A 12,025-nucleotide genomic window follows, 5' to 3' on the forward strand; every position below is an offset into this window, starting at 1 on the left:
TATATATACCTAACTTTTTGGTTTTGCCTCTTTATTTATTTTTTTTTAATTGGCCGTGCACACGACTTGCGATTTCTTAATTCCCCGACCAGGGATTGAACCCGCGCCCCCTGCAGTGGAAGCGTGGAGTTCTAACCACTGAACCACCAGGGAATTCCCAGAGAGGGGCCTTTTAAAGTGAGAACAAGTTGATTTAGTATGCTTTTATGCTGAGGGTGCCTAAGGAAGTAAAGGCTGAAGATACAAGAAAGAAAACGACTGATGGAGACAGACGCCTGAGGAGGAATGAAGAGACAGACTCGAAATCACACGCAGATCTTTTTGTCAACTGTTTGAAACTACTGAATGTACAATTTATGCTTCATTTCCTAATGTTCAACTCTTTCATCTGGCACTTAGCTTTAATTATTATGTGAATTATCATTTGTGTTATTCATCTCAGTATTTTTGCAGAATAGCAGCATAGCATTTACTGTGAAAAACCTGCATGACTACGGGAAAGTCACCCAACCTCTATTAGCCCCAGTTTCCTTATCTGCAAAATGAGATGATAATATTATTAATATAATATTATAATATTGCATGGAGCTAATGTCAGTGAACGTAGTGGTTGTCATCGTGAATTGAAAATACCTTAGAATAAAGACTGCTGTGCATCTCATGTAATCCCTCCTCACAGCCTGGCTGGCCCACAGAACAAACAACACATGGATGGATTTTTGTTTTCTAAGTTACTAAAGGCATACCCCAATGACACCAATTCCCCTGCCACTGCTGCTTCGCAGGTAGGTCTGTTCCTTGGTTTTCAAATTCAGAAGGATCAGCTGGTTCCCAGCTACGTACAACACCATATTGCTGTCCAGAAGTTGTAGGTTGGCCCGCTTTCTGCAGTCATAACCAAAGGAATGTCTGAGGGAAAGTTGCAAAGGAAAACAAGTGAAACAACATAACCATCCTAGAGAGGGGAAAAGTAATGAAATGAATATATTTTTAAAACCCATACCCTTAGTTAGATAAAGATCCGGGGTTGAAGTAGTTGAATTTTATGCTGAAACTCAGAGTTATTTACTGTATTACTAATGTAATCTTGTTTTTAAATTAGGTGAAAATTCTCATACTCTGATTCAGTCTTTTAGTTTTCCTAGGAAAACCCTGAAAGCACATGAATTTTGTTTGCAATAAAAAATAAACTTTCTATTTGGGTACTATAGAGAGCAAAGTAGTCCCCTAAATAATTTCATTTTCCTCTCTCCTGCTAAAACTAAATCACATTATAATGTGAGAGAAAGTCTGTCTTTGCCATCTTTGTACTCCCAAAGCCTGTCCAGTTTGTTGACTGAACATAGTAAAAGGATCATGTAGGCCTCTTCCTTGATGCTGAAAGACAAGATGTTTAAAATTCTGACATGTTTGTGAAATTCTGACACACCAGTGACAGTGTGACTACTGTAATAAATTCACATAAATATAATTGAAATTTAACCATATGAAAATTATAAAAATTGACTAAATAATACATAATATATAAGTATATAAAATAAATAGGCTAACATTTCCTTTCCAAAATCATTAGTATGTACGGGTGTGCAGATGCGTATATACGTGTGTGTGCGTTTATGCTATAGAGTAAAACTGCATTAATTCAAAACAGATTAAAAAAACTGAGCTATAAAACATTTTTTAAGTGTACTTTGTTATTACGTTCAAGCTCAAATTAATATAACCCAAGATATAAGTGTAATAATTAAATGAGATCAACCTATTAAAAAATTAGAGTTTGCCAAAGATATATATCATGTAGTGTATCTTAAGTAGATATATTCTTATTTTCCAAGAATTCATTGCTGAACACAAAAGTTGAAGGATCACTGGAGCAATCCTTATTTCTTGAGCCCTTGTTTTTGTTTTGTTTTTTCAGTCTGATTTTAGACGATTCCCCTTATTTGTAAGTAAATATTTTCAGAGAAAGAAATTATACAAAACTTTTAACAAGAACGATATGTAGAATGTAAAAAAGGAAGAGCAAATTTTAATTAATGCAATTTGAATTGTGAAGAATATATAAATTATAACTAACTACAAGTAACTATACCTATCTCACTGCCTCATAGTTAAATTGAAAAAGGAGAAAGAGAACATTTCAGGGCATTTGTACAAGAAAAAGGAATTTTATAAATTTAAAAGACATTAATGCCTAAAATTGAATCTTATATAGAAATGCAAATGAATATGTGATCCAAAATCTAGATGAAGCTATTCGGCCCTCATGGAGAATACCTGGGGCTGCCTCACAAATAAAGAGTAGAGTCTACAGCCCCTTATCTTTACAGAGCCTGGTATGGGGCAGGAAGTTTTGCCTACCCTCTTTTTCCCTCTCCCTAAACTACTGTTCTCACCTTTCCTTCTTCCTTCTCTCCTTTCCCTTTTCCCAGGTGCCAGTGTAATACTCTAAAGGGCTAGAAGAATGTCCAACTATGAGGGTAGAAGCGGGCTACCATCCCTTCACTAACTTGGATGACAGCAGGGAATCGGAGACATGATCATTTATCTAATATTATCATCTGTAATTTCAGGGGGAAACTCCCTCTTACTTGCTGCTGTTTTGATTGAAGGCCCTTTCAAATGCAGAAATGGGTTAGATTGTAGCTTGCCAAACACTTTCCCTCTAAATCAATCACAACCTGCTTGAGGGCAGAGACTGCTTCTCATTCATCTGTTTCCTAGAATGCCTGCCACAGTCTTGAGCCTATTCGGTTGAATGAACGAATGAATGAATAACTAGAGTCTGATCTTTTCCTTTTAACCCCAGAGGACAAGGCAGTCCCTAAGCAGAGCTCTGAAAATGTTAAAATGTATTCTGACGTACCTTCACCTCCCTTCTGTTTTATCTCACCCTCCCTTTTGGCACCTATTCTTAACTTCCTATCAGAGGCCCAGGGCCTTTGCTGTTTGTCCATGTCCATCTAGAACCTCCACTTTAAAGTGGTGTTTAAACACTGTCTTAAGTGCTGTTTAGTGTCTTCTATAAATTATGCTGTGGTTTACGTGATATTTTATAAATTATACTTTCTTGATTGATTTAGAAGACACAAATGTTAAAACTGAAGTAGATGAAGAATTAAAAGGGTATATGGGGATACATGAGAGCAGACTTCTTACAGCTTCTCACAAGAAACAGAGATTATATTTTTTCATCTCTAGAGAGTAGGACTAAGTCTAACGCAGGACATTCCAGAAAGGCAGATTGTAATTCAAGGCCTGGAGGAGCTCTCTAATAATGTAAGCTATTCAAAAATGGGATAAGCTGCTTTGTGATTGCCCTGCTTTTGAAAGTGTTCAAGTCCATAGCGTATACAGCCACTCCTCCAGCATGAGTAGAAAGTATTCATGCACTGAGCCAAACGTCAAGATCGCTCTGACTCCCTTATTTACAGGCTAGGCATATCTCTCTAATACAGAGATCCTTGTATTCAGGAGCACCAAATCCCCAGTGTTGAGAGCTGGGAGAAGGCAGCACAGTAAAAATTACCCGAGAAGCTTTTCCAGAGTACATATATACCCAAGCCCCTCTCCACGTGGAAATAATGCAGTAGGTCCAGGAAGCTATCAGAGCACGTGCATTTCAGGAAAAGCTTCTAGGTGACTAATAAACCACTTCATTTGAAAAAAATCGACTAGAAGGCCAACAGCATAACTTTTATCAGTAACCTGTCCAAAGGCCACAAAGGAAAAAAAAAAGGCCCTCAAGAGAGAAAACTCCAGGTTACAAATTTCAGGGTGAATTAGTTTTAGTTACACCTGGGATCGAAATAAAGTTAGAAGATATAATAACAATAACATGTTCTATTTTTACATAAAAAGCAAAACTGAGTCAGGAAGTACACTGCCCTTCCCCTCTCAGCACCCCTTTTATAAGGGGCCAGTCAGTGTCTGGGCCATGCGGTCATAACCACTGCCCTTCTGAGGGTAGGCATGCTAAATTGCTAACCAAGGGCCTTAATGGAAATTGTCTCCTAACTAGCACCTCACAAACCTAACATCATAAAGTGATGGCAAACCCTAAATCCCCTTGTTAATCATCCCACTTTTACTTTTCTTCACAGACTTTTATTCTTCTATTAAAATGGGTTATATTGTGCCCACTTCCTCAGGGCTGTCTTCTCTGTAACTCATCTGGTAAATAATGCGAAAGCAGTAATGCCTGACAATGGCCATGTCAGCGTTTCAAGCAGGGAGATCAATGATTTTAACTTAACAGGCATTGAAAAAGGGGTGCCAATCTGGTAGAGATAAATGGGGATAAGAGGCCTCCTGGTCTCCTTCACATCACATCTCCTGAAAGGACAGCCAGAAAAGCACTATATCTCTTTATGGTTATTTGGCATCTAACAAAAGCCAGCAAAAGCTTAGTTTAAATTAAGATCAAGCATTTCTATCTTAAGCTTCTTAGAATTACCTAAGATAGGGGTTGGCAAACTGTTTTTGTAAAGGGCCAGGTAGTAAATATTTTAGGCTTTGTGAGCCAGATGATTTCTGTTGTAACTACTTAAATCTGCCCTTGTAGTGTGATAGCAGTCATAGACTTCATGTAAATGAATGGGCATTGCTGTGTTCCAATAAAACTTTATTTAGGGAAAAAGGCCAGAGGCCAGATTTGGTCCATAGGCTGCAGTTTGCCAACCCCTGACCTAAAAAGCTGAAATTCCAAGATTATACATATGTAACTGGAGTGGATACACAAGTGTAAGAAGATCCAGCGGTATGTTTGAATCCGGAGTCACAAAAGGCATCGAAGCAAGCTCCATATAATCGTAGAAGAAGCTTTCTGATATTTTCTTCTTAACTTCCTCCTCTGCCTCTTCTGCATCTGGGACAGGAGTTTCCATGTACTGAGATTCTAAAAAATTAAAAATATTTTAACTAAGAAGAGTGTCTGGTCAATCCTAAAATCGTATTTCATGAAGACAGGAGGAATGTACGTAGCCCATAATACTCTAGCAGTAACTACTACTTCTGGCCTGGACATAGGATGCCACCCACAAGTGAGCATGGAAGAAGAGGCAACACGCCTGTGTGCATTGGGGTGAACGCCTAGCCCTGCATGGTTCCGGCAGTCTCAAAGAACAGCGCACGGTCAGTTCTAAGGGAGAGTTAGTCTCACTAATGTGGGATAGATCACTCCTTAGACAATCCCACTCCCCAGAAAAACTGAGTATGAGAGTATATGATACTCGGAATACACAACTCCAGAGCCGCTAAAGCACCCTATCAGGATATGTTTGATGCTCTTTCTTTTATCACCTCCACACTTCCTGCAACCATTTCTTTTATGGATTTACAACTGTTCAGTTAAAACAGTGACAAGTACTGATAGAAAACTAGTAATACTTACTTCCAATGCTTTCCACATAATCATCTTGAAATGAACTTGAACTTCCTTCCAAATGTTCCACATAGGATTCATCGTCCCCTAAATATGATTCTTCCACTTCAGTAAATGTTTCGCCTGTGGTATCTACAACAGATTTGTAATCCTCTTTCATAGTGGCTATAAAAAACAATTTGTTTTAATAATTTCTAAATTTGAATTAAATAATTTCTAAATTTGAATTAAACATTGTCTTAAACATTAAATAATTTCTAAATTTGAATTAAACATTTCTTATTTCCAAAGTACCTAATACTTCCAATTCGTTTGTGCTCTAAACTGAATGAATTTTAAACTCAAAAATTGCTACAAAAATCATTTTATTTGGTCACTCTTGCAGCTTTACAAAAAATTTTTAAAGCTTTTCCTGTGAGTAAATCTCCATTTTCACTTCATTTGCAGTCTATTTCCTACCACTGCACGCTTACAAGAAAGTAAAGGATAAAGAAAAAGAGATTGGCTAGTATGTTGCTATCATTTTTTCAGTTCAATTTCACTTGAACAACACGTTATTTATAAGGACCTTTTATGTCAAAGATAAATAACGCATATTCAAGAATAAACTCCTCTGGGTATGACTATGTCTGAGTGATATCCTAGGAATACATCAGACTATTTGCTTCAGGACAAGCTAGAAGAGAAAAAGAATTGGAATGGGAGTAGAATAGACCTAGGTATAAGCCAACATTCAGATCAAGTCCAAACATGGCTATTGTTCACATATACCATGTCCAGCAGGTGAAAGGGCTGGATGAACTTTCAGAATAATAAGGCAGAAATGGTAAGTATGTCAGAAACAGAGTAGAACCACCTAGTAGGTCTATCTGAGATGAGGCTAAAAGAAGAGGAACAAGGCCCAAGACTAACTTGAATGAGGTGAGAAAGCTGGGCCAATCCAATTAGCAGAATAAGAGGACAGGGTTCTGTAGGATTCATGCATTTGGATGGAAAGAAAATAATCCTGGACACCTAAATGGGGCCCACTTCTTGAACTCCCCTAGGGGAGAGCCCTGGGTAAATATTCTCCAGTAATACCATTTAACAGATTTCTTAGCTCTTTCTTGTGACTGTTGCAATCAAACATTATATCCCCCTCTCAAGATTAGGATATTATCTGCTGGCCTGCCTCTCTCTGGGAACAGAGTTCAAGCTGCCATTAGATGAGCTCAGGCTGCCAGCTAGGATGAGGGAATCACTGATAAAGGAATCAGAAGTGAATATGAATGAAGGGGAGTAAATCATTTTTCTAAAAATGAATATTCTGAGCCTGGTTGAAGGGTTGTGCCACTGAGAGGAAAAGTGGAGTTTGGAAAAAAACTAATTTAACAGGAAGTAGACACATTAAATCAGACTGGCAAAGCAGCAGATCTTAGTAACTTGGTGAGAACAAAGATTTCTATACTTTTTATAATCCCAAAATAGACAGGTGGAAGGATTATGGTTTGATGTACAAATCAGCATTTGTCTTTCTATTCTTGGAAATAATCTAAAATCAACACTGAAAATGAAAGCCAAAATTACAAATGCCATTTTTTGTAGAACTAGAAGCTGCTAAAACCTCAAATCAGAAATGGATGGCAGGGCTGGCTGGTGGAAGGGTTGGCAAAATTAGTGGACACTGAACAAGGATGAGTGCAGGAGGAAGCAAAGGGAGGTAACCAAGGCGAGGAGACACCATAGCCACAGATCTCAAAAAGAGCCAGCTGAAAGTTTGTTTTATGACCAAGGATTTTTATTAATTAATTAATTAATTATTTTGGCTGCACCAGGTCTTAATTATGGCAATCTTAATTAAGATCTTCGTTGCAGCATGTTTAGCTGCACCACGCGGGATCTTCGGTTGTGGCATGTGGGCTCTTAGTTGCAACATGGAGACTCAGTTGTGGCATGCGGACTTCTTAGTTTTGGCATGCATGTGAGATCTAGTTCCCCAACCAGGGATCAAACCCAGGCCCCCTGCATTGGGAGCACAGAGTCTTACCCACTGGACCACCAAGGAAGTCCCTGACCCAGGATTTTATAGGTGAGTTTCCTCAGCTTTTTCTTCCCTCTAGCCAATAGAAATATGAAGCTGTGGTGCCTCTCCTCACCAGCTGCCACAGAGGCAGGCTGCCTCCTGCAAATACAGCTTGCCTCTCTGGTCCTTGTTTACCTCCACCTCCTTTGTGAGATTGGGAACACAATGAGGAAGTCTGCAAATGATGTGACTGTGCACATAGAACATCCATAAGGACTCCCTATAATTATTACAATTTTTAAAAGAGTTTTGCATGGTTACTACATACAAAAACAATATACAAAAATTAATAATTGGGACTTCCATTTTGGCCATGATGAAGTAACCATGATGGAGTACCAGACTGTTCTCCTACTACAATTTTGGAATTATTTAGTTCTCCCTTTAATTCTATTTTTCTTCATGTATTGTGATGCTCTGTTATTAGATGCATACATATTTATGATAGTTATGTCTTCCTAATGTATTGTTCCTTTTATCATCGTGAAATGTACTTCTTTGTCACAGACAGTACTCTTTGTCTTGAAATCTATTTTATCTGATATTAATATAGTCACTCCAACCTTCAAATGCTTACTGTACGCCTACTATATCTTTTTCCATCAATTTACTTTTAACCTATTTGTATCATAATACTTAATGTGTGTCTCATGCATCATATAGTGGGTTCTTGCTTTTATTATCCATTCTGATAATCTGTACCTTTTTACAAGACTTATTAGTCCATTAATATTTAATATAACTATTGGTATAGTTGGATTTTGATTTAACATTTAATTATTTATTTTCTGTTTGTGTGCTTCCCACTCTTCCATTTTCCCTCTATTTCTTCTTTCCTATTTTCTGTTAGACCATTTATTGTTATTCTTCTAGATTATTTATTCTTTAAAATTCCATTTTAATTTCTGTTAGCTTTTTAACTACTTTTCTTTGTTTGTTTTTTAAATAATTGCTTCAGAGATTATAATATTTATCCTTTACTTCTCACAGTCTACTTAGTTAATATTACAGTAATACACATCTTTCATCAACTGATGGAACAACCAGTCTGAAACTCCATAAGATATGATGATCTGAAAAACACTATCAAACATCCCCACCTGATATTGAAAAAACACTACACCTACACATTCAAAGGCACATGGGCCATTTACCAAGAGAGATCATTTGCTGGAGCGTAAGACAAGTTTTAATAGCTTTTAAAAGATTGAAATAATACAAAATATGCATATTCTCTGATTACAACAGTAGTAAATTAAAAATAAATTACAGGGGAGCGGAGGGGAAGATGGCGTAAGAATAAGACACGGAGATCACCTTCCTCCCCACAGATACACCAGAAATGCATCTACACGTAGAGCAACTCCTACAGAACACCTACTGAATGCTGGCAGAAGACCTCAGACCTCCCAAAAGGCAAGAAACTCCCCACGTACCTGGGTAGGGCAAAAGAAAAAAAGAAAAAACAGAGACAAAAGAATAGGGACAGCACCTGCACCAGTGGGAGGGAGCTGTGAAGGAGCAAAGGTTTCCACACACTAGGAAGCCCCTTCGCGGGCGGAGAGGGCGGGAGGCGGAGGGGGGAGCTTCAGAGCCGCGGAGGAGAGCACAGCAACAGGGGTGCGGAGGGCAAAGCGGGGAGATTCCCGCACAGAGGATCGGTGCCGACCAGCACTCACCAGCCCGAGAGGCTTGTCTGCTCACCCGCCGGGGTGGGCGGAGCTGCGAGCTGAGGCTCGGGCTTTGGTAGGAGGGCAGGGAGAGGACTGGGGTTGGCTGCATGAACACAGCCTGAAGGGGTTAGTGCACCACGGCTAGCCAGGAGGGAGTCCGGGAAAAGGTCTGGAGCTGCCGAAGAGGCAAGAGACGTCTTCTTCTCTCTTTGTTTCCTGGTGCGCGAGGAGAGGAGATTAAGAGCGCTGCTTAAAGGAGCTCCAGAGACGGGCGCGAGCCGCGGCTAAAAGCACGGACCCCAGAGACGGGCGGGAGACGCTAAGGCTGCTGCTGCCGCCACCAAGAAACCTGTGTGCGAGCACAGGTCACTATCCACACCCCCCTTCCGGGGAGCCTGTGCAGCCCGCCACTGCCAGGTTCCCAGGATCCAGGGACAACTTCCCCGGGAGAACACACGGCGGGCCTCAGGCTGGTGCAACGTCACGCCGGCCTCTGCCACCGCAGGCCCGCCCTGCACGCCGTGCCCCTCCCTCCCCCGGCCTGAGTGAGCCTGAGTCCCCGAATCAGCGGCTCCTTTAACGCCGGCCTGTCTGAGCAAAAAACAGACAACCTCCGGCGACCTACACACAGAGGCGGGGCCAAATCCAAAGCTGAGCCCCTGGGAGCTGTGAGAACAAAGAAGAGAAAGGGAAATCTCTCCCAGCAGCCTCAGAAGCAGCGGATTAAAGCTCCACAATCAACTTGATGTACCTGCATCTGTGGAATACATGAATAGACAACGAATCATCCCAAATTGAGGAGGTGGACTTCGAGAGCAAGATCTATGATTTTTTCCCCTTTTCCTCTTTTTGTGAGTGTGTATCTGTATGCTTCTGTGTGAGATTTTGTCTGTATAGCTTTGCTTCCACCATTTGTCCTAGGGTTCTATCCGTCCGTTTTGTTTTTAAATTCTTTTCTTAACAATTAATTTTAATTTTAATAACTTTATTATACTTTAACTTCTTTCCTTCTTTCTTTCTTTCTTTCTTGCTTGCTTTCTTGCTTTCTTTCCTTCCTTCTCTCCTTTAGACAACGAATCATCCCAAATTGAGGAGGTGGACTTTGAGAGCAAGATTTATGATTTTTTCCCCTTTACCTCTTTTTGTGAGGGTGTATGTGTATGCTTCTGTGGAAGATTTTGTCTGTATAGCTTTATTTCCACCATTTGTCCTAAGGTTCTATCCGTCCCTTTTTTTTCCTAAATAATTATTTTTTAATTTAATAACTTTATTATAATTTATTTTATTTTACTGTATCTTCTTTCTTTCTTTCTTTTTTCCTTCCGTCCCTCCTCCTTCCCTCCCTCCCTCCTTTCTTTCCTTCTTTCCTTCTTTTCTTCTTTCTGTCTTCCTTCCTTCCTTCCCTTCTTTCTTTCTTTCGTCCTTCCTACTTCTACTAATGCTTTCTCTCTACTTTTTCTCCCTTTTGTTCTGAGCCATGTGGATGAAAGGCTCTTGGTGCTACAGCCAGGAGTCAGTGCTGTGCCTCTGAGGTGGGACAGCCAACTTCAGGACACTGGTCAACAAGAGACCTCCCAGCTCCACATAATATCAAATGGCGAACATCTCCCAGAGATCTCCATCTCAAAACCAGCACCCAGCTTCACTCAACGACCAGCAAGCTACAGTGCTGGACAACCTATGCCAAACAACTAGCAAAACAGGAACACAACCCCACCCATTAGCAGAGAGGCTGCCTAAAATCATAATAAGTCCACAGACACCCCAAAACACACCACCAGACGTGGACCTGCCCACCAGAGAGACAAGATCCAGCCTCATCCACCACAACACAGGCACTAGTCCCCTCCACCAGTAAGCCTACACAACCCACTGAACCAACCTTAGCCACTGGGGACAGACATCAAAAACAACGGGAACTATGAACCTGCAGCCTGCAAAAAGGAGACCACAAACACAGTAAGATAAACAAAATGAGAAGACAGAAAAACACACTGCAGATGAAGGAGCAACATAAAAATGCACCAGACCTAACAAATGAAGAGGAAATAGGCAGTCTACCTGAAAAAGAATTCAGAATAATGATAGTAAAGGTGATCCAAAATCTTGGAAATAGAATGGACAAAATGCAAGAAACATTAAACAAGGAACTAGAAGAACTAAAGATAAAACAAACAATGATGAACAACACAGTAAATGAAATGAAAAAGACCCTAGATGGGATCAATAGCAGAATAACTGAGGCAGAAGAATGGATAAGTGACCTGGAAGATAAAATAGTGGAAATAACTACTGCAGAGCAGAATAAAGAAAAAAGAATGAAAAGAACTGAGGACAGTCTCAGAGACCTCTGGGACAACATTAAACACACCAACATTCGAATTATAGGGGTTCCAGAAGAAGAAGAGAAAAAGAAAGGGACTGAGAAAATATTTGAAGAGATTATAGTTGAAAACTTCCCTAATATGGGAAAGGAAATAGTTAATCAAGTCCAGGAAGCACAGAGAGTCCCATACAGGATAAATCCAAGAAGAAATACGCCAAGACACATATTAATCAAACTGTCAAAAATTAAATACAAAGAAAGCATATTAAAAGCAGCAAGGGAAAAACAACAAATAACACACAAGGGAATCCCCATAAGGTTAACAGCTGATCTTTCAGCAGAAACTCTGCAAGCCAGAAGGGACTGGCAGGACATATTTAAAGTGATGAAGGAGAAAAACCTGCAACCAAGATTACTCTACCCAGCAAGGATCTCATTCAGGTTTGATGGAGAAATTAAAATCTTTACAGACAAGCAAAAGCTGAGAGAGTTCAGCACCAAACCAGCTTTACAACAAATGCTAAAGGAACTTCTCTAGGCAAGAAGCACAGGAGAAGGAAAAGACCTACAATAACGAACCC

At 39.9% G+C, this 12,025-nt stretch overlaps 1 protein-coding gene across 6 annotated transcripts in view; it reads right to left on the reverse strand.

Moving 5' to 3' along the window:
• CFAP44 (cilia and flagella associated protein 44) overlaps positions 1 to 12,025 on the reverse strand; it is a 161,258-nt gene that overhangs the window by 126,634 nt on the left and 22,599 nt on the right. For 5 of the 6 annotated variants that reach the window (XR_003792411.1, XR_003792412.1, XM_029215114.1 and 2 more), the window contains exon 1: positions 747 to 1,027. Coding sequence is in view for 4 of the 6 variants with exons in the window: in XM_029215114.1 (XP_029070947.1) it covers positions 747 to 1,001 (255 nt within the window). In the remaining 2 variants the exon portion in view is untranslated. Of the gene's footprint in view, positions 1 to 746; positions 1,028 to 4,737; positions 4,898 to 5,392; positions 5,549 to 12,025 lie in introns of those variants that run through there. The other variant, XM_029215118.1, reaches the window with a different exon arrangement.

Source organism: Monodon monoceros, unplaced genomic scaffold, assembly GCF_005190385.1.
Source record: "Monodon monoceros isolate NGI ecotype Baffin Bay Population unplaced genomic scaffold, NGI_Narwhal_1 Super_Scaffold_11, whole genome shotgun sequence".
NCBI lineage: Eukaryota > Metazoa > Chordata > Mammalia > Artiodactyla > Monodontidae > Monodon > Monodon monoceros.